At 32.3% G+C, this 23,142-nt stretch overlaps 2 protein-coding genes, 1 long non-coding RNA gene and 3 other non-coding genes across 6 annotated transcripts; 5 read left to right on the forward strand and 1 right to left on the reverse strand.

The window, feature by feature from the left end:
• Positions 1–449: 449 nt before the first annotated feature.
• LOC25485326 (nucleobase-ascorbate transporter 4) lies at positions 450–4,845 on the reverse strand. Its single transcript, XM_013614521.3, has 14 exons — positions 4,602–4,845; positions 4,395–4,492; positions 4,103–4,279; positions 3,922–4,022; positions 3,716–3,791; positions 3,541–3,600; positions 3,001–3,179; positions 2,668–2,764; positions 2,267–2,353; positions 2,117–2,175; positions 1,877–1,968; positions 1,515–1,592; positions 1,103–1,263; positions 450–1,015 (listed from the first exon to the last, which is right to left on the reverse strand). Exons 1-14 carry the CDS (start codon positions 4,699–4,701, stop codon positions 797–799), a joined length of 1,584 nt encoding a protein of 527 aa, XP_013469975.1. The 5' UTR covers positions 4,702–4,845; the 3' UTR covers positions 450–796.
• A 6,617-nt stretch (positions 4,846–11,462) lies between these two features.
• On the forward strand, positions 11,463–15,112 carry LOC25485327 (cysteine-rich and transmembrane domain-containing protein WIH2). Its single transcript, XM_013614522.2, has 3 exons — positions 11,463–11,623; positions 11,755–11,953; positions 14,784–15,112. Exons 1-3 carry the CDS (start codon positions 11,572–11,574, stop codon positions 14,827–14,829), a joined length of 297 nt encoding a protein of 98 aa, XP_013469976.2. The 5' UTR covers positions 11,463–11,571; the 3' UTR covers positions 14,830–15,112.
• A 2,175-nt stretch (positions 15,113–17,287) lies between these two features.
• TRNAP-UGG (transfer RNA proline (anticodon UGG)) lies at positions 17,288–17,359 on the forward strand. Its single transcript has one exon. It is a non-coding gene; the product is annotated as a tRNA-Pro (tRNA).
• A 63-nt stretch (positions 17,360–17,422) lies between these two features.
• On the forward strand, positions 17,423–20,446 carry LOC112417841 (uncharacterized). The gene is made up of 2 exons (XR_003008290.2): positions 17,423–17,539; positions 19,944–20,446. It is a non-coding gene; the product is annotated as an uncharacterized lncRNA (long non-coding RNA).
• On the forward strand, positions 18,896–18,967 carry TRNAP-UGG (transfer RNA proline (anticodon UGG)). Its single transcript has one exon. It is a non-coding gene; the product is annotated as a tRNA-Pro (tRNA).
• TRNAP-UGG (transfer RNA proline (anticodon UGG)) lies at positions 19,943–20,014 on the forward strand. The gene has a single exon. It is a non-coding gene; the product is annotated as a tRNA-Pro (tRNA).
• Positions 20,447–23,142: the final 2,696 nt, after the last annotated feature.

Consider the following 23,142-nt stretch of genomic DNA (forward strand, 5'->3'; position numbering starts at 1 on the left):
TTGGTGGTCGAACCCTTTTGCTTGTTTGGGTGTCGGCTAACCTTCGATTGTTTTTCTATTTTGTGGTTACCTTGTAAATCCTAGAGGTCTTTTTGGCACTCCTTATGCTAAGATGATCTTCTTTTGATGTTCATATATATCCCATTTTTACTTGTTAAAAAAAATGGAGAATTTGGTTATCTTGTTTTTTTTTTTTTTGTTTCTCTTCATTTACCCAAAAATATATATATTTAGCTAATACAATTTTTTTAATGATAGGAAAATGATTTTTTCTTTTAAATAATAATATGCAGGAGTGAAAGAATAAGTGTAGGGTAAATTTTTCTGGGTCAAAAGCTTGACCATTACTTAGACCAAAAGAGTGAATATGCAGACCAATCTAATTTCCATAGGGCCATTTTGAGTTGATTTGCAAATTTGCTATTAGATTTCTTAATCAACAAGGTGAGTGTCTAAATAATATCTTTACAATCTTTTGTACCATCCGAAAGTACATCTCTAGACAAATTATGTCGTCCAAAAGTACACTTTCAAAGTTGTTTATTATTTTTACTCAATATATCATGTCAAAAAGTTCATTTACTTAATGTATGCGCTTAACCTTAAACAACAGATAATCTATAATATGCAAAGAGTATATAACTTTTAGCAAGTCTTCCTACAACTATTTCAAATTTGCAATAACCTGTCACTCTTCTGCACAGCCTTTTTGTGTAGATATACTAGAAACTTTGAGATTGGGAACAGTAATTTGTCAACAAAATTAATGTTGTTCTTTTGAAATAAATGAGTGCATTTATGCTGAAGGGAAAAATCTGTTCAGATTCATAGGCAATCCATAGAACTCATCACTTCTGATATCCTGATTGAAGGTCCTGAATTTTTCCCACCAGTGTCTCCCACTGTCACGGTGAGTTGAGGCGTGTTCACGACTCATAGTGGCATCCAAGAAGTAAGCAACTATAATTGCCACAGTTGCTGGAGATGAGAAAATCACTTGCACTATATTGTTGAACTGCATATTGTGAGAAAATCAGAATAAGAATCAAAGATGGTTATACTTATAGCAAGAGGAAACTTGTCGTGTAAGATATATGTGTACCGAAGTGGATCCAGTATGAGCAGGGCCATGTCCAGATAGTGTGAGATATTCGAGGAAATATTGTGGAACAGATAGACCTATGAAGAGAGAAAAGCCGACAATGAACATTGATCTGTAGCTGTTTAGATTGCAAAACTGAAGAAAACCAAGTCCAGCTGAAGCTGCTCATCACAGAAGAAACATGACATTCAAATCAGAAAGAATTTGACATTTTAAAGGAACAAAACAATGCAATGCATGAAAATAGTATTGTAAATACATTTTACATGTCAAGTTTCATTGAAATCACTAATTTGTTTTTTGGTTTCTGGTTCATCAAATTCTCAGTTCTTGCAGACCAACATAAGGATGATATAATTATTATCTCTAAGTGATATGAAATTATAATTGATAACGAATAAATCATACATACCGACATAGGCAAAGAGAACACAATACACGGCTGCTACTATTGGCAATGGTATTGCAGCAATCACTGCTCCAAATTTACCTGATTTATAAACCCGGATACAGTAAGAAATTAGGCACACATGAAAAGACAAGCTAGTTTAAGTTTTAATCACTTGAATACTCTCATTCACTATATCATAAATGTGAGAACAATGTTGTGGTCATTTTATTTTGTTTCATTCTGTTTCACTTATTCAGATATTCCAACCAATCCATAGGAATGAACAAATTGTTTCATACAAACACATGAAAAGTGTTTCACTTTTATCAGTAATAATACATTAGAATGCTCAGAAATTCACAGAAGGGAATGAAATGTAATACCAAATATAGAGAAGAAAAGCATGAATCCAGCTGACATTTGAATGACTCTACGACTCCCAACACGTGTTAGACCCAACAGTCCTGCATTTTGACTAAAAGGAAAGACAAATGTCATTAATATACTCAACAAGCGATTGTAAAAAACAAATTATCCAAGGTCAAAGACACTTAATAACAATCAAGAACATAGCTTAAGAACTATTTGACAATAGCTAGTGAGAAGAGGGCAACAAAATGTACACTGATGCGGTGGATCCAGTTGCTGCGCCAAACATGGCATTCAGAAGAGTGCCTATACCCTAAATCATCAAACTTCAACACATGAGTCTAATTATCAAGAAGTAATAAATGAGCTTGTAAATGTATTTTAAAAAAAAAATGATATAGTACCAGCCAGCCAACACCACGGCTAAGTACAGAAGGTGGAATATGTGTTGCACCACCAAATCTTGATGCAGCGATGAATGTCCCAGTTGACTGTTACAAGAGATTGAAAAGGGTAAAATGAATATCAAAGTATAGCCAAATGGAAACTAAAAAATTAAACATACACCTTCTACTTAGAAATAGCCAGATTACAATATGCGGATATAAAAAAGAACATGATTGTTCACAATTCACAGAGAACTTTTGCAACTCAAAATGTCTAGTCCACAATGCCATATTAATCATGGCACACTTTGTCATATACAAAATATTGTTACTGTGATCGTTATATCCGAAAATGTATAACAACGATCCCCACACAAGTTAGTCTATATTTATAAAGAAAATGAAATATTAAAACAAACCTCTACAATTGCAACAAGAGAAGCAGCAATCATTGCAAAAATATCACCGACATTGAAAGTAGGGCTCCCCCATTGAAATGGATATGGAACTCTTATCCTGCATAGATGTACAGAAAGCTCATTCAAATGGATACATTCCACAGAGAAGTAAGAGGTGCAAAGAACATATTCAGCTCCTAATAAAATTTAGTTGTAAACATAATATATCTCTGTCTAGTTGATGCTTTGGAGCCTAAGATATCATCTATTATGTCACAAAATATTATTACACATTGACATTCTTTGTGAGCACTGAATGACTATAGAAAACACAGCAGGGCTACCAAGACTGACCAAGGAGCAGCAGTAATTAACCCAGATCGGTCAGTACGGCAACTGAATTGAGTACTTAATGGTCTTTTGTTATATACACCAGCCGCAGTCAAAATTTCAGCAAATGCCCATGCAATTCCAATCGTGACTATGATTGCAAATCGGTCGACTCCTCTTGATTTAATCTTCTGTGGAATATACTGCAAGGACATTGGTTTAACCAAAAAGTGGAAAGAACATCAATTTCAAAAGTTGAGCTGTTTTCATATATAACATGCACAAATAAGATTTATATTTTCTTGCATAACCACCATTCAAACCTCCTACTTTAATTTTTTTATTCAAGGGACGCTAAGTCAAGTGAAATTACATAGATAGAAATGTCACATAGAAGCATGTCTAGCATATCACTGAGTAATTTACAAGGTAAGAGTTGGTGTAATATGCTAAAAAAATGAGAGCTTTGTATTTTCTGTTTTGTTATATTGTTGCTACTCAAATATTCAAAAGGACTTAATTAAAGATGTTGAAGGAGATAGAGGGGTAAATAAAGTAACATACCTGAGAGAGGATGACCAGAATAACCAATGCAGGAAGACCAATCTCAACACAATCTGCCAACTACAGGAATCAGTAAACCAAAAGAATATGTTGTTAAATAAATGATCATTAGGCGAAAGATATTTAGCACGAATAGCCATAAAAAAAAAAAGAAGAAGAAGAGAAATGTGTTTACCCTTGGAAAGCCTATCACAAAGAGTCCTAGACCAGTTAGAGTTACAAGGGGAACAGCACTGAGAGGGCTGAAAAACCTGCAATATGAATAAATACATTAAATATAATTTAGTATTTGAGTTATTCTACTACCAAAACTAGAACTGATTTCATCAAAGAAGCTAAATGCATTAAAAGACACTATGAAATTTCATATGCATATTCTACCTTCCAAAAATTCCCCAGAATCCAAAAAATCCAATCATTCCTTGAACAAAAGAAGCAATAAGCAATGCCCCTTGAATAGCTCTCATGGATTGCTTAAACCTCTGAAAAATGAAACCAAGAACAAATTAACACTATTCTCCAAGCTAATGAAAACTAGAACAGCATGGTTACACAGACAGACCTGACGAGGATTAAGGAATACACTCATTCTGGAAGAGAATGCCACAGAAATAGCTGGAATAATGAAAGCAAAAGATGCTCCTATAACCACTGGGAGCCTAGTTCCAAGCCATGTCTGCAACAGAGTGTTGATTCCAGCAACAAAAAGCAGTGTTTGAATCATTTCAGCTTTTTCCACCTACAGTTTTCACTCAAAACAAAACAAAAATAAAAACTGAGTTTCAAATCCAAATAACAAAAAAAAGAAGAAAAATAAATCATCAAGAAAAAGTTAAAAAAAAGTTGATGATTACATTGCCACCACCCATCAAAGGAACAAGAATAGTGGAAACAATGACAATGGTTCCAAGCATTACAAGGTAGTGTTGAAACCCAAGAAAAATCCCTTCAGCTGCAAATGCAATAAAAACATGGAAAACAAAACCAAAGTTTAAAACTTTATCACAAACGAAAAATGGGTATTACATGAAAAGCAAATTACAACAAAATGGGTTACTTACGCCATGAAGGTGAGCTCCTAACACAGCAATCAACAGTAAGTTGTTCTTTGACAGGATGAGGTTGAAAATGATCAACTTTACCACTTTCACCAGCTGCCATTGTTTCTCTTTCACTCTGTTTTTCTTAGGCAATGTTTCTAGTTATAGAGCAGAGAATAAAAAGAAGGTGAGTGTACTATTTTCTAGAGAGAGAAAGAGTGGAAATGATGAGGAAGTTGGCAGGAACGTTGTGACTATAAGGAGATGTTTTTTGCAAATGAGAAATGTGTCATTATGGTTTGTTTGGTTGGTACTCCTAATTCCAATACTACCACTACTTCTTTGTTTTGTCTTTTTCTATTGTCCTTAATCCTTAATAATCCTATGTTGTTTTGTTTGTTGGATTAATTTGTTCTTACAAGGGTCAAATGGTCAATTGTTGGAACACCAAACGTAGAATATTGATGCCAATATAATCATGTCCATTGTTCACAATCTTTGCATGTTGTCTCATTTTCAATTATCTTTTTGAGTATTGGTTGTAGTTTCTTTTCGAGCAAGGCATTTTGTTTCCTATGATAAAGCTGCGCCATAATCTCAATTAAAAAAGGGGTTATAAGACCTTGGTAGTAACGCATAACAGTTTTCATAACTATTCCTTAAAAATAAAAATAAAAAAAGGTATCCATAAGACTATGGTATACAGTATTTTTCTTAATTTAATGTACTATCTCTATCCTTAAATACAGGAGTAATCTTGTTCGTTAAATTGCGGAAATTAAAAATTGGTATTGTATTTTTTAGCTTAATGAGTCTAGTAGCAACTCGCATATTCTAAAACTTTGTTTGAGAGTTCCGAGAGGAAAAGAGATTAGAGAGAAAAATAGAGAAATTTTTTAAATTTTTTGAGAGGGTGTTTTTGTAGAGAATGATAAATAATATTTACGATTAATATAATTTTATTTTTGAAAACATAGGTCGGATTTGGAAAATTTACTCAATCCCCCTAAAACCCTCCAAACTTATTCTTCAATACAATTTTTTAGTTCCTCCAAATTAAAATGATTTTGTATATTGAAGAAAACTAATTAAACCTCCAGAGCCCCTCCTAAAAGTCTGAACTATTTCAACTTCTTTCTTCCTTTTTGTTCTCCCTTCCACTCCTTACAAAACTCTCAAACAGAGCCTAAATGTTAAAAATTGAGAAAATACGAGTTCAAACTTGTAATTCAATATATCAAATGTCGTTGTATTTTATCGTATGAGTTGTATTTTCGCTGTAACATTGGTATTGTATTTCTGATTTTATTATAATTAATAATTTATTTTACTTATTTATCAATTCATGCGCTTAAAAATATTTGAGATCCAATACAAAAGAAAGGATGAGAACTTGACAAAAAAAAAAAAAAAAAGATGAGAAAATTTATCAATAGTGTAGTATTTTCAAAATAGTTTTTGCGTATCTAAAAAAGACTTTGGTGTTATCAATAGTTTTTCCGTTTCCTTACAAAAAAAAAATAGTTTTTCCGTTTAAAAAAGAATTAATATGCATCACACTTTTTCTTGTTCAAAAAAATAAAAAATATGCATCACACTTTTTATTTAAAAAGAATTACATAAGTTTCGCCTTTCATTTTTCATGCCTTACAGTCGTTCTCATACGGCAACCACCTATACACATATAGCCATATATCTCTGTCAGTCAAAACTTTATTCAGTTGAAAGTTTTATGTTTTTTGTCATATACGGTTGCAAAAGAAAGAAAGTTTTGAAGAATATATAGGATGAACCTCCTGATAGGGAAAACAAAAGAGATATAAATGAAGGAAACGTTTAACCAGAAGAGTGTGTGCATTAACTTCACTTTTCCCCTTTGGATGTAAAGGGGACATCCAGGCATTTGTAACAAAATAAAAATAAGAGAAATGTCAACGAGTATTTCGGGGCACTTCTAAGCATTTTAAATAGTAAGTTTTTAATAAAAAAATATGTATTGAATGCATTGAAAATTGCAATAGTTAACTTTTTAAAACAATAATTACTAAATATGGGATGCTTAAAGAGTACCACAGGGGCACTCGTTAACAAGACCCTAACAATAAAAATAAAAATAAAAAAAGACAAAAAAGGGAGATACCGCGTTTAATTTAGAATATTGTTTAGGAAAATGTTAACTTGTACCCTTAGGGTATACACCCTCCGGTCACTAATATAAGCAAAAATCCACTTTTTAGATACATTCAATTAATGATGTATGTGGTCTTTATTATATGTCACATACATCCTTAAATGAATGTATCTTAAAAGTGAATTTTTGCTTATATTAGTGACCGGAGGGTGTATGTTAAGAATTCCTGTAATAGAAATTATGTATTGGAAATTGTGTTAAATTATTGCTAAAAATGTTTAGTATTAATTTTTTTCATTAAATTCTTACCATTAATGGAATGAAATTAATGTTTAACATGTGCCCTAAGGGCACAAGTTAACATTACCATATTGTTTATTACTACCTCCGTCCCTAATTATAGAACCTTTTTGAGAAAAAAATATGTCCCTTTTTATAAGATCATTTTGGTATTTCCAACTACATTAATTATTTCTTTGCATACATGCCCCTATTTATTATATATATTTTTCTTAAATCAACAATAAATAGCATATGGAAAACATAAACTAACTCACTTTCTTAAGAATAAAATTATAAAAACAATTGTAATTACAAATAACTTTAATGTAAATATTCATTTTCTTAATTTCCGTAAATTTAATAAAAGAATCTTATATATAGGAAAGGAGGTAGTACTAATTATGAAAGAAAGAGACAGAGTCTCACAATAATGATATGTGAAAGGTAGGACTGACACTTCCATTCTCCATTCTCACATGAATTGGTTTTGATATAAACCAGATAAAGATTAATTTTTCAATTACTAAAAAAAAACTATAAATATTAATTTTTGGTAAGATCGAATGAGTTATTGTACCTTCAAAAAAAAAACTAAATGAGTTATTCTATTTTTTTTTTTAAGAAGTTAAAATAGAATATATTAATCAACCGACGTATTTTTTCTAACACGAAATATACTAGAGAAGAAACAGACAAGTTCAAACAATATTTACAAGAAATCTAAAAAAAAAAATAAAGCTCTAGCCGAGATAACTATTAGTTTATACCCATCGTATTATTCTACTATTAATCTACCTTTCATTTTACTTTACTAATATCTAAATCTGATATTAAGTGCTACCTTTAAAATATTCAAAACTTGATATATTTTTAAATATCAATAAAATTCGATTGTATTTTTCTTTAATAGCATACAACCACAAAATTTCTACAAACGTGACAAAGCTTACAAATATGACGAAATGAAGTTGTCTGAATGTTGAAGACATCATAAATCAAAGCAACCAAAAAAAAAATAAGTGAAGAAAATCACAACTTTTAAGTTAATAGAGTGTACAGAGACAAAATTCATACAAATGCGATAAAGCCTACAAATGTGACAAAATTAAGGTGCCTCGAATGCCCATTTTTTAATATATGCAATGTAGAAGACGCCAAAATCATTGATTTAATGTGCAGTGAGTCAAAGATAATCACTAAGCGACAAACACAAAAGAAAAACTAAATACATGTAAAAATCACTTATTTGAATAAAAAAGAAGAATAAATAAAGGGTGATTTAAGGTCAAATGTTGACCATAAACCATGTACTCAGGAAAGGAACACATATAAACTATGTGCTCACGAAAGGAACTATGTATTTCACACGGTTTATGCTATATATTCAAATAAATGAAATAAAAAAGAAAAGATGATACGACTATCTTAGATGAGTGCATGAGGCAACAATGTGTGATTCAACAAAAATGGCAATAATGAGTTTGAGTTTTTCCTGATTTTAAAATATGGTAGGGATGGGTAACGGGGATATATGTACCCACCTCGAATCGTATTCGAATGTAGAAAGGTCATGTTTTTTTTGTTGAGGGAGTTGATAATTATATGACATATTATTGGTTTGATAATTGTCATGATATAAAAACTTTCATTGATAGTTAAATGAGCAACCGAATTATTCGATAAGAAAATGTTAAAATAAGTGTAAATTGTTGAATAATGCATTACAACATTACCATTGAAGTTTAAAAAAATTGATTCACCGCGGAGACAGAGATGAGGCGGGAATACCCGAACCTATTGTGGACGGGGATGAGATTCAATTTCTTATCCTCGTTGAGTATGAATAGGATAACAAATAAGTATATGAGAGTAGGGGTGAGGATAGCAAAACTTTCCCCACCCCGCTCCATTGCCATGCCTAAATTTGAGTTGTTTCAAATGAAATATTTTGCCCACATTTTTTATCAACCAAGACGTCGTATGAATGAGGATGTGTATTCGAAATGATCCTGGTCAATTCATTGCTGCATGATCCTGGTCTATGGGGGAGAACTCATTTGACTTTTCAATCCGCTCTTGCGATTGTCCACTCTCAATTTGGGAGGAATCAGAATACAGTTGAATTTTTAAGTGGTGGCTGGTCTATGTATGCTTGGTTTTATTTTTAGAGTCAAATTTGATTTTAGACATGTAGGTAAAATTGGTTATACTTGAAGTTAAAAACATCATATAATTTGAAATGGAGGAAATACTACATTTCTAAGACTGACTTTTAAACTCATAACCTTTAATTAAATTTAAAGAAAATTTTATTATTTCATCCCAATGTTCTTGAGTAGATAAATCTTAAAATGGTACTCCCTCCGTTTTAAAATAGGTGTCGCTTTAACCAATTGCACACACATTATGGAATGGAATAAAGTAGTCAAATATTGTAGCAATTTTACCAAATTATCCTAATAAACTATTTGTTTGTTTTTCTTTAAAGAAAAAATAATACTTTGGAAGTAGTGTAACATAGTATTAATTGAAGGGTACAATTGAAACGAAAAAGTTATTATTGCATTGGAAACCGAAAGTGACATTCATTTTGAAACAATTTTTTTTTGCTAAAACGACACTCATTTTAAAACGGAGGGAGTATAACAATAAATTTTATTTCTAGAAATCAATTTTTTTTCAACATAATTTTTTCTTTTCTTCTCACTTAAGTATCATGTTTTCAAAGAAAAGCAAATTACATCCTAGAATTATGCTCGTTACCCAAACAGTATCGCTCATTCCCAAAGTAGAAGTTGAAAATGCCCTTACGCATGTTAACTTGCGTAGCGTGAGTTAACATGCACTAGTTAAGTCACGCAGCGTGAGTTAAGACACGTACCGCATGTTAACTTGCGTTAAGTACTATTTTTGTTCAAAACCTATCAGACAACCACAAAGCTCCATTTTTTCTTTCCCTCCACCTCCAAAACCCCAAAAGTGCGAAATTTTGGGTAAAAATCTTCATTCCAAATCATTGCAAATCATCAAGAAACAAGTTTCTATGCTCATCAAGCATCAAAGAACAGGTAATGTACTGTCAAAACTTTTTCATTTTTGTTGGTTTTGCTAGTAGTTTCGTTTTTCATTTTAGTAGGTGTAGGGCTCAGCGTGAGTTAACTCACGCTAGTTATAAGGGCAACGTGACTTAAGTTGCGTAGGTAGATAGCACTAGCGCGAGTTAACTCACACTACTGACAGTAGTCCAGAATTTGAAATTTTGCACCACTTTTTTTTATTTGCTTTGCTTGCCGCACAAGTCACTTATTTATTTTTTCTTTGTTTTTTTTTTATTTATTGAGTAGACTTGAGTGGCATGGTTGAAAATGTGGCGGAGGATGGCGTTGAGCCGAAATCGAGTAAAAACAAAGCTTCCGTCGAAGGCAAACCAACCAATGATGTGAAGTTTAAAGTGAAAATTTCTTTTCAAGTTGAAGCTCACATAGTTCACAACCAAGCAAAACCGGTACCTACCGGTAACTTTGAAGAGAAGCCTAAACCGGTACCTACCGGTGTTCGTTTTATTCAAGTAAACACCGGGTCATTTTTTACAACAAATGAAAGATGGAAAGATCGAGAAGAATTACTTTGTTGGATTCGTCGACAAGCGGCTGAGATGGAAAGATCGAAGTCATGGATGAAGACGAAGAATACGCACTATGACTAGTCTAGTTAGATAGGTTATGACACTTTTGGATAGGTCGGTGTTCGTCATATTTTTTGGTGGTATTACACCCCGACATATTTTTTGATGGCCGGTTGTGTAATTTTGATATTTATGGTCAATATGTAACTAATATTATATAAATATATGTAATGAATTATTTTGGATCGTTTACATGTCATTAAGTGTGTTTAAATTATTACGGGTAATTACCGACGAATTTTTGAAATTTGGACCGTTTGGATCGTTTATGTGTGATTACGTGATTGTGAGAAAAACGATGTTTTTGAGTAATTTGGATCGATTATGTTGTGTTATCCAATAATCTTGTTAAACTAGCGTAATTCGATTAAGTTATGAATGTGGCGTGATTACGGGTCAATCTACACTTTTCAAGTTTCAATTGTCTACTATGAACGTGAGTTAACTTACGCTAGTGCAAATGGCAACGTGAGTTAACTCACGTTTCACAATACACTAGCACATGTTAACTTGCGTTAAGCATTCAACAAATAACTCACAAATAACACTAGCGCATTTTAAGTCACGCTACTTATCTTAAATTACGTTATAATTTGCACTAACGCATATTAACATGTATAGAGGCATTTCGGTCATTTATTATAGAAATGAGCGAATCCATTTAACTAAAGAGCAGAATTCTACATCCTATGTACAACCTCCTAGGCAGAAGTCACCCCATAAAAGCCCAAAGAGCCGTCAATAAAATAATAGTAAAATAATACTGTATTTAGATATTTATTTATTTATGATATATAAAAAGATGATCTATCTATCTATATTTGCGCAAAACACTACTAACAAACAACCCCATTTCCAACTTTCTCTTCTCTCCACTACCCCCCCTACCCACAATGAGTTACTACAACCAACAGCAACCGCCCGTCGGCGTTCCACCCCAGCAAGGTCCATCCTCTATTCTTTTCTTAACCGCATGCATATACACTTTAATTCAACTCTTGCATGTTAATTTATCATCTTGATTCTTGATCTTTGCTTTAAATTAATTCAATTTAGTGATTTCATGGAATTAACAGGTTACCCGGCGCCGGAGACTTATGGAAAAGATGCTTACCCTCCACCGGGATATCCTCCACAAGGTTACCCTCCACAACAGGGCTATCCACCTCAAGGCTATCCTCCACAACAGGGTTACCCACCGCAATATGCTCCTCAGTACGCTCAGCCACCACCTCGTCAGCAAGGTTCAGGCGGTGCTGGTTGCATGGAAGGCTGGTAATTTACTCGCTCTCTCGATCTTTCTGATAATTTTCTACTTGCAAATTTTAATTTTGTTCATATCTAAAATCCCAAGTTAAAATTGAAATTAAAATTGAATTGATCATGAGATGAAAGTGACTAATACTATGGAGGAGATTCAGATCAAGCGGTGCGATCTTGGAATCGATCGCCGGTGGTGCGTCAGCGCTTGATTGTTACTTTGTTGTTTTCGTATTATCTTTCGTCACGTTATTATTCAACTGCCTTACTTTTTGTTTTCTTTTTCTTTCTTTATTTATGTGGGACCTATATCATCGGATATACCAATCTATACCATCTTAAGTTCAACTCTTTCATTATTAAACATTAATTAATGACCTAGATTAACAAGCTATTTAAAATTAAAACCTACTCAACAACTATAAACAATAGTTAAGTACACTAGATTAGTATTTGTAGTTTTAACTCAACCAACAAAAATATCGAAACGGATTTGAACCCCAATTTTACTTGTGTGAATTTTTCCAATTGCTATCATTATTTCATCTATCTATAAATAAAGAAGTAGATTAGTATTTAAATTATTTAGATATTTTTGAAGTTAAAATTTAATTTGAACTTAAAATATAAGTCAAGTGGACGGGGTGGGTCGTTGCTGTCATTGATAATGATGTCAATGACGTGCAGGTTTTAGCCATCTAGAAATGGTATATTGTCTTGTTCAACGCCTTTTTCTTGAGACACAATACTAGTATACAAAAAAGAAATGTTATTTGTACAAAAGAGAAATGTTATTTGTACAATCATTTTTGTATAACTTTCTCTTTCATATTCATATTATCTTCTTTTTTTTTCTCTTCTTTTTTATCTCTCCATTGTTTTTAACCAATGAGAAGAGAGAACAACAAAGTTGTACCAAAAATTGATCAAAATAATTGTTCAAATATCATTACTCTATACAAAAAAGGTGAAGGTGTGTAGGGACAAGTTTTCTAAAAACTATACCTATTAGAAAAGTTATATTTTAAATACTTTTTCCACAAAGAGTTTAAAAATATCAATTTCTTTTAGTTGAAAATTTATTTTATTTAAAAAGAAGGGTTAACAGGCTTTTAACCTCGTGCCATATGGGGGTTTTTGGTCTTCCCCTGTAAAAAAAAAAAAAACAAACTTGGACATTCCCATTGTAAAATGTTATTATTTGGTTCACTCTCCTAAGGTCATCGGTAAATTAGTTTAAGTGGCGTGTTGACTCTGCATTTACCAACGACGTGGCATGCTGAGTTGGATTTTTATTTTTTCCATTTATTTATTTTGTACCTACATTTTTTTATTAATTAACAATTACTAAAAAAAAATTAAAAATTAAAAACATCGTATCTTCATCTTCTTCCTCATTATCTCCTTCTTCTATCAACCTTTTTCCAGTTTTTTTTTCTTTCTTTTCTTTCTTACTCTTTCACTCCACCTCCCTTCAATCTCTTTACTCCCTTGAGACCCAAATCAAAAAAATAACAACAATTATTATCCCAGCTGCCTTTTTTTTTTTAATAAATTAGTAGTAATTATTTAAAAAAAAAAAACACATTCGAATCAATTAAAAAAAAAGGAAAAAAAATTCAATTCTCCATTCATTTCTTCTTCACCAGATCGCTCTTCATCTTTCTCCAATGAACCAACAAACCCAATCCTTCTCTTCCATCCTCAATAACCCTCTCCCTTCTCCAAATTAAGGATCCACACAACAAAACCCTCTAAATCAGTTTCCACAAATCAGATTTGAACAAGTTGTGGCTTCACCCTAATCACACCGCCGCTCATACGCCTACGGTGGCCGCCGGTTTCGTTTCACCATCTGCTTTGCATCCCCGACATGTTTCACGATCTATTTCGCGTTTTTGGGTTTGATTTGTGTGTTGTTTTGGTGCTGGGAGTGTCTTGGTAGCGCAGGCAGTGGTGTTGTCTGTGTTTTAGCTTCTGATTTTTGTGCCAGCTGCTGTCACACTTTTCTCCTCATGTAGGTGTGTTTATGTTAGTAGTGTGGGAGTCTTATTTGCTTCTGTATCAGTTCTGGATTTGTGTAAGGAAAGAAAGAAAAGGTCACTGTTCGATTATTATTTTTGGACTTGTGTTGAATTTATGTTGTTAGTGTTGATGGTGCGTTGAATCTTACTTATGGATTTCTCTGGGTTGGCGAGAGTTTGAAAAATTTATGTTGTTGTTGAGAGTTTGAAAAGGGAAGAGAAGAAGAAATTGGGATTTTTAATTTAGCATCAGGGGTATTTTAGGTATTTCACATCTTTAGTATTATTTTTTGCAAAAAAAATATTTTGTTTCCGACGTGGAAATAAAAAAAAAACATAACTAAATAAAATAACACATCAGCGCGCCACATAAGCTTATTTATCCAATCAGATGGCCTGGGGGTGTAAACCAAAGAATCTACATTTTATAAGGGAGAATCTCCAAGTTGTTTTTTTTTTACAGGGGTATATCAAAAGACCCCCAAATGGCAGGGGGTAAAAGCCTATTAACCCTAAAAAAAAATTAGTGAAATTGCATTATAACAACTATTCTATACGTATATCTTTGTTGTTTTGTGGTCCTCAAAATGCATATTAGTGCAAATGTAACAGTTCTTGGTTCTCACACTTCCTCTATTTGAAGATATGCATGATCCACCTATTTCCGGTTATACAAACACACTTATGACCTTATTAGTTTCTTATTCCTTTGGTAAATAACCTTGTTAATTTCTGGTTTTCTGCTAATACATTGTGTTATATATGCTAACCAATATGTGATGTAATTCTGATTTGTTCGTATAATTTGTAAATTGTTGCAGCTTGGCTGCTCTCTGCTGTTGCTGTCTCTTGGATGCATGCTTTTGAGAAGACATTACTTTGCACAGATTGGATTGATTACATGTGTATTTTGAATCTGAGCACATAATGATTATTGTTCTTATAGTTTCTTTTTCTTGTTTGTTGTTTGCTTTTATGAAAATGAAGTTATGAACTAATGCTTCCAACTTTCATACAGCCTAATTCACAGGATTGGTCGGTTTATTTTCCTTTTGTGATATTTGTTACCTTTATAAGAAATTTCATTTGTTGCTAGCATTTGTATTTTGATGGATTTGTCTAATGTTGCTAGCATCTGTGTTTTGATGAATTTGTCTAATGTTCTGATGCATGAATCTGATAATCACCACTACAAGAGCAGAGGCCTTCTAGTACTATTAAGCATTTTTAAGATGAATACATAGCAAATTTCACCTTATAGTACTTGTCTCATCAACACATTTGTTTTAAAATGCACAAGACCGTAGTAACATTTAAGTGAAATTGGAGCACCCATCATCCAAAACTACCAATATTCTTTTTACAATAGACATTATGCAGCAACGTGAACATCATTCTCAAGCTGACTGTAGTCCCCCATTTAATTTCTTTAAAAAGTTGAATGTGATGATGTTTGCAATAGAGCTTTGTCTCATGTGATACAAAGTTTGATGAGCTTATAGTACAACCTCCATAGGTACATTTGAAGCAGCCTCTGTGATAGAGTGTACCATTAACCGTTACCTTTAGTAAATAGCAACAAGGATACTATTAAGCATTTATTATAGTTAGAAGGAAAAAGTGTAAAACAGTAAGTAAATGAATTTTTTTAGTATATTAGTTATACCCTCTCCGTGGGATACACAGTCTTTTTGCAACACATGCATTGTTTCTGTTGCCTAAGAAAGAACGCGTTTGCTAGTATCTTTGCATTCTGTTCATTTAAAATCAAGTTTGTCAAACTCTCACTCAAACAAACACTTAAAATTTTCACAAAGGGATGATTAGTTTACAAATTTAAAAGCGAGTTTTACCTTCAAAGCTTTTAATTTGTCCAGGCTTCCTGTTCTCTTGCAGAGTTGATCATAGTGTGGTCTGCAATGTAGAACCCCCTCAAAAGAACAGTGGTTGCTTAGCTGCAAATAGAGTTACAACACATACACACTTTTGTAGGATCAGTTATTGAGTTTATTAATCCAATTTATTATCATCATTCAAGGAGAAAGCATTCCTATATAGAAATGGATGCGTAATGTCCCTCCTTATCAATGTAAATATGTAAAATCTTCATCAGATCTCATTCATTTATTCTGTTATTCATTACGTATGTTCCCAAGGCATCGTTCAAGTGATTGAGTGGTGACACTCGAAAGGGATTGAAAAGGGTGATCCAAGTTTCAAACTTTACTAACAACTAATATTTTTCTATAAAAAAGTGTATTTTTTTATTACATATGATATGCATACAAAATTTTACCTTGAGGGTATTCCGGCAATGGTGGCATCAGAAGCAGGGCTTATGATAAATTCGATCATCTGCAGTTAGCTTATCAACGTAATAAACCGTTCTGTCGTATGATCTGAAATATATGATGCGTTATTGAGTTGGAGTGAATTGCGGATGGAAAAAAATGAACAAGGTTTACATAGAACTTAGATACATAGATTAATGCAGTGATGATTGACGAGTTGGCTATCTAACAATCATTTTGTCTGAGTTTCCAGTAAATCCTTAGTAAAATCCTTATTTAACAATCTTGGGCATACCTTAATTTCAGTACGTTAACTATAAAGGATGATGATGATGCACTTTAAACCCCTCATTTTGGAGCATATGGGCATGGCCATCGTCGATACTAAATCCCAGTACATAGTTTTTCAATTATAATATATAATCTGGAGTCCTGACCATATTGGAAAAAATAATAGAAAACGACAATCAAACGAATACGATAGGAAATACATTAATTCTGTTATTATGTGTGTGGTAGATAAAGGAAAGCAACACTACCAACAAAAAAAAAAAGTTGGTATTTTGGAAGGGGTTTTAAACTTTCACAAAATCCAGTCGAACCAATGTTTGAATTTGAGGTTGTAGATGTATTTACATTTAGTGTCGGTACGTCTCAAATAAGATTATTTCATGTGAACGGGATTCAACTTTAACAAAATATGGTGAACTAGTGTTTGAAGTTGTAGTTGAATAAGTATTTAGATTTAATGTCCGACAAGTTTCAAATAAGATTACTCCATGAAAAAGAAATTGTTGGATCTATTTATAAGTTCATAAATTGACTTTATAATGGTAGGATATTAGAACCAGACATATAATCTTGCTAATAAATAAGAAGAGAAGGCTTGATTCATATCACTCACTTAAGTCAAAAACAAATAAAATTGGCCATCAGTGATTAGAAGTGGTGACAATACGAGGTGAAAACTTCATTTTTTTTCCCATTAAGTAATCGTGAAGTAACATAATTACAAATGGAAGCATATCACCACAGGGCATTTGGTCTAGTGGTATGATTCTCGCTTTGGGTGCGAGAGGTCCGGAGTTCGATTCTCCGAATGCCCCTTTTTTAATTCTTTTTATTATTTTTACAAACTAAAACTCTCAATTTTGTGTATGTTTGTTTACATGTGTGTGAATTTAATTTATTGAAACGGTAGCGTTCGCAAAAATTGCGGCGATTCAAAGTTCAAACCATCCTCACCATGAATCCAAACAACTTTTGATTTGTCAATGTTTTATCAGGTAATTCATCTTCTCCAATTCCATTCCCTTACTATATTCTTCTTCCTTAACTTCACTTTTTCACTTCACAGTCACATGCATGCATCTTCCATTGCCGTAAATTTCTAACTCTTTCTTAATCTCACTATATGTAATTCTAAATTGGAATATAGTAGTAATAATATGCTTTGCTGTATTCAATGACTTTGATGCCCTTCAACTGTTTGTTGAAATGTTTCTTCCAACTGGTTATAAGTGGTGAAAATCTCTTTTCTCTTTTCTTTTTCTGATATAATAATTGGTGAGAATCTTTGACCTTACAAGTTGAGAGCAATGTCTGAGTTCCAAAATTAAAATGCTCAAAATACATAATAGAGTTTTTACACTGTCAATCAATCATAACACGATTATATTAGTAGAAACGTTTGACTTTTATCATGACCACTTTGAAAGTCATACTCAGTGTAATTTTTTTTTTTTTTATAGTGACAGTGTAATTCTTTTTTGGGTCTTGCTAACCATTGCATCAGGGCAATGGTGGGCAATGGTTAAGGTAACCAAAATTAGTAGCTTTACATTGGAAACAACAATTTATAAACTTTTTACAAGTTGGCTTGACCACTTTTCTTCTTTTTCCAACACAAAATTTCTATTTTTGTTCCTTTATCTAATGCCCCAAGGGCAATGATTAGCATTTCCCTTCTTTTTTATTGTGACAGTGCATGAAAATTAAACTAAAATAAAAAACCTTCAAAGGTTTGACGAGTGAGCTATGTAGGATTTCCAACTGCTGAAATATCACACATAATCACAATATGTTTGTCAGTTTTCATTGTCTTTGATGAATTCAGTTTTTTACTGTAAGAAACAAAGAGATCCAATGTCATAAAAAACTGAGGTTATTGCAGCTAACATCTGAGTTTTCTTCCTTTTATCAAAATTAAAGAGAAACTTTTAGAAAAACAACTTCTTAGCTTTGACAGAAGCCCCAATTTCAGTATATATAACTAAGACAAGAAAAGTACGGTAAGCACACTTGTTAAGGCCTAGAAATTACCCCTTCCCGAGGGAATGGGAGCATAGGCAGAAATCCAAGGGTAGTATTATCCTCAGTAATTTTTGCTTGCATTGCTTTATCAATGTGACTTCTGATGCATAGTTTGATTTGCCAATTGCATATATCTCACAATAGAATGTTGTTAACATTCTCTCATCAGAATACATAGAGATTTTAATGGATATGGATGTTAGAGGGAAATATTGTCATTGACTTGTTTAGTGATAACATGTTGTGAAAATAAGAGGTATAAACTTTATTTTTCCAACTAAAATAATTGTCCCAAATAACATATTTACAAACTAATACTTTTCATAGCAGGGCATTTGGTCTAGTGGTATGATTCTCGCTTTGGGTGCGAGAGGTCCGGAGTTCGATTCTCCGAATGCCCCAATTTATTTTATATTTTTTTTGTTTTGTTTTGAAGCTCTGGAAGGTTACCATTGTTTATTGTTATGAATAAGCATTAATTTTATTTTTATTAAAGATAGGGAAGCTGACAAATTGACTTGGTGTATTGGTTAATCAACAATTAAGATTCAGGGGCTGCATGTGAATGCCTTAGGATGAATGTGTGATGCTTGAATAATATATCAGTAGCCACACTTATGTCCTAATATGACAAATTCTTCTTTGCAATGACAATTGACAAATATGAGATGAAGTGTTAATTGTCAATTGTAGCAGCCCCTGAATCCAGTGCAATAAATTATTTAACTAACCCAGTGTTGCTACGAATATACTCAATGTATCAGGAATGAGGGCCATGAGGATGCTGCACTGGATTAGTTAAAATGTTAGATTAGAAAAGATCCTCAACTATTAGAAGACCAGATAGATATAATTAGGATAATAGGTTAAAGAGAGATATGGTTGGGGTAGCAAGCCAGCACCTATTGGAGACATTATGTCTAAATCTCAGCTTTGCTGGTTTGGACATGTGTGGAGGAAATCTATAATCTATAAATCTAGAGTAAGGAGAATAAACCATATGAATGGTGGCCCAATCAGTAGATGTAGAGAAAACTATGAAAACCTACTAGTGAAACTATTTACAAATGCTTATAGATCCAAATTTTGGCTATATATATATGACAACTTTCAATTCATGTAGTCAACTTCACCTAGTGAGATAAAGTTTAATTGTTGTTGTAAGATGGATCAGCCATTTTCTTTTTTAATTTTAACAGTAAACTTGTGTATAATAGTAATGTAAATTTTGCAATACAACTTTGATGTAATAAAACTTTATTAAAATGTGAATGCTACAAATATAGTGATGATATGTAGTAAAATAATTGGTCTGGTTGGATGTCATGAATAGAAGCACGAACTATATGATTCACTAACTATAATTTTTCATATCAGGGCATTTGGTCTAGTGGTATGATTCTCGCTTTGGGTGCGAGAGGTCCGGAGTTCGATTCTCCGAATGCCCCTTTTTGTGAAGGTTAAGAGTTTAAATTTTCAACATTTTTTTTAAATAGAAATAAGCTTAGTGTTCCTTATTTATTGTTGAAGAGTTGGCAGCTGACAAGATTGACTTATTAATTGGTTAGTTATATACCAGCAAGCATTAGTTTTTTATATTTTTAGTTTTTTAAGATCCTGAAGCTGTCAAGTTTGAATTATATACTGGTGTGCAGTACTAGTAGTTAATTGACAACTAGCATCAAGGGCTGCATGTGACTGCCTTGTTGAGATGAATGCTGGAATACATGAATTAGTGTATTTGTGTTGGCTGAAAAACATGTTGGTCTTAGAAGACTGGTGTGATTTGTGAATCATAGTTTATCAAAATTTATTTCTAAAGATTAATCCTAAATTTACACCTGAATGGTAAATAAGAAAGTAGACTCTGTTACTTTTTATTCGGTAAACTTAAATCAAATTATATTTGGTAGCAACTGAAGAGACTATATCTAAAGGTAATTTTGATTTATTTAAGTTGTTATCTTTTGACCGATATTTCTCTATACACATCAATGAGGGACCAAACCTCTGTCTAAATTATTAAAGAATCCAAGTATATACCAGATATGTCATGCTATGGTGGCTACCTCTTTGATATCTTAATAGAACAACGTTTCAGCTTTAGAAATCAGCAGCTTCATCCAGTGGTCTCATTATCATGAGAAGACACAGGACCAGCATGTACTTAGCAGCTGGTTGCTGTTGGCAACTCTGAGATGTTGAAGAATAGATTTCAATAAGTAGATTTAGTCATTTTCACACAATCTTACAATACAGCTGCAGAACATGTGCTTTTCTCAAACTATTTCAATAGGAAATAATACATATACATTACATAACCTTTCTTACTTCAAGATGGGTATTTGGTCTAGTGGTATGATTCTCGCTTTGGGTGCCAGAGGTCCGGAGTTTGATTCTCCGAATGCCCCTTTTTTATACAGCATCAGTGTAATTAACTCAAATTTCAATTTTTTTTAAGGAAGCTCAAAGAAATTTGAGTAAATGGTCCGAGCATAATTGATATTCATTATTTCTTAATTTTATATTTTAATGTTATTTAGCTTGTAAAAAGTTATTTTACTTGATATAAATATATAATTATGCATCGATAAAACTTAAACGAATCGATCTAATCCAAAAACACACTTAAACCGCATTGGATCGAAACTGCGCTTGCTATTTAAATCTTTGGATCAAAATACATTTTTGCCTCAGCTAGTCTAAATCGAACCGCAAAACACACACATACTTCTACGCACCCCAAAATATCTATTTTTAAGACGTATGTATAAACAGTTTTTTATTCAAGTCCATTGTACATGTATCTCACAGCATAATTTACAATCCTTAGATGCAAAGCAGCATATCGGATCAAAGGATCAAATCACAAGTTATCAGTTTCGATGTCAAGAAAGTGAAAAAAGGAAAATAAAAAAGGCGAGAAAAATTAGCATCAGATCAACACCATCCCTACCATGACATTGATATCAGTCTGCAATGCAACATTCAAATAGATTCACAGGGCAGAAGTTTGAGAGCTTAAGTTCTTTGCTTTAGAATGCTTTACAAATCAACTAATAACTGAGTCAATTAATGTTGGTGAAGTTTTTACATGAGATCATGAAGCAACAAACTTCTCTTTCATTGATGGATTCCAGTCCCCTGAAGAAAAGAAAGCTAATTTTTTTTAAATCAATCAATAGCTTGGCTAGAAAAGCTACTAACGTCTTTTATGTAATATCTATGATAATGATCCTAGAAATGGAGATAGTCTTGATGCTAAACTTAAAGACATTTTAATTGAAAAATCGCCCATTATAGAATTGAATCTCACATTTTCCACTAACAAACTTTCTAGGCATTTTTTATAACCTTATTTTTCCATAAGGTGAGTAATTGAGAGACTTTGAAAAGAAAATTGTTGGTTTACTCTCGCATAAAGTTTATTGTTTTTGTTGTTAATTGTTAAACATATGGCTAAAAAGGAAAATAAAACAAAAAAAAGGATCAAATTGAAAATTTGCGATTTCTTGGATGGAAACAACATAGACTAGAATATTGTATTGGCAATCTTGTGATAGAGGGAAATTGGAAGACAAAAATAGAGATGGTGTATTTTCATAGACAATGAAAATAATGATGAGAAATTTTCCGAGTTTTAAAAAATGTTAAATCTATTTTCTGAGTGAAATGTTTGATTTATATTCTCTTATATTTATTAGTTAAAATGAAAACAGTGGAACACACAATAAATAAACAAGTTCTTACTTTCAATTCAAGTGAAACTCAAATTAAGTATTTCTTAGAGGAGTTGATAGTTCAACTAATTTGAGCCAATAGTTGAAGTATATTGAAGGAGTTAAAAGACTAGAAATCGAATCCCAATGAAAGAGAAAATGCTAATATAACAACTAATGTTTTCATATTGTTCTTGTTGTCTAAAAATGTTATCGGTTTTTATGATTATTTTGTTTCCTAAAAATGCTAAAAAAATGAAAATATAAAATTAATTTAACTTGTTGTAATAAGTTAAATGTAATTGTCTTAAAGAAAGTTTTGTCATTTACATATAATATATAATAGATGGAAACAATTGAGATGTGCATCTGAACCAAATATTGTGAACAAACGAAATGAAAAAACCATGAGGTAAATACAAGTAAACTTATTAATGTTGATGAGGTCATTATATATAAAGATTTTATGAGTGGTGGTTCATGAGAATGGATTTCCTCTTGTGAAAATTCCTCTAATCTTCTGTAGTGGCACAGTCTCCACATAAGTTGTCTTCTCTATTTTGTTTTAATCGTTTAAAATTCTCACATGCATTAATTTTTAATGAACAAGATTTCACTAAATTCTCATCTGACTCGAGAGGATCTAAACCCGTGATTCACATGTTACATAAAAAAATTCATCGGGTTAGAGACCCACATCAAAGTTTGGTAGGTCTAAAGAGAATGATACTTTGGATGTCTTTGAAGTGTATCTCACCTCTCAAAATATGGTCAATAATAAATTTAGAGATAGAAATTCTCAATTTAAACTTAGACCTTTTTGTTATTACTATTATTGATAGATCCTATATGAGCAA

The sequence above is a fragment of the Medicago truncatula genome, chromosome 1, assembly GCF_003473485.1.
Source record: "Medicago truncatula cultivar Jemalong A17 chromosome 1, MtrunA17r5.0-ANR, whole genome shotgun sequence".
NCBI classification, from domain to species: Eukaryota; Viridiplantae; Streptophyta; class Magnoliopsida; order Fabales; family Fabaceae; genus Medicago; species Medicago truncatula.

Bases quoted from the DNA above. Each gene is read 5' to 3' on its own strand.
- LOC25485326 (XM_013614521.3), bottom strand. From the start codon at position 4,701: ATGGCAGCTGGTGAAAGTGGTAAAGTTGATCATTTTCAACCTCATCCT. The intron at 4,493-4,601 runs GTAAGTAACCCA...TTGCATTTGCAG, and splicing joins TAGGAGCTCACCTTCATGGC to CTGAAGGGATTTTTCTTGGG. The intron at 2,176-2,266 runs GTACTATATCAT...TTGATGATTTAG, and splicing joins GCCGTGGTGTTGGCTGGCTG to GGTATAGGCACTCTTCTGAA.
- LOC25485327 (XM_013614522.2), top strand. From the start codon at position 11,572: ATGAGTTACTACAACCAACAGCAACCGCCCGTCGGCGTTCCACCCCAG. The intron at 11,624-11,754 runs GTCCATCCTCTA...TGGAATTAACAG, and splicing joins CGGCGTTCCACCCCAGCAAG to GTTACCCGGCGCCGGAGACT. The intron at 11,954-14,783 runs GTAATTTACTCG...AAATTGTTGCAG, and splicing joins GCTGGTTGCATGGAAGGCTG to CTTGGCTGCTCTCTGCTGTT.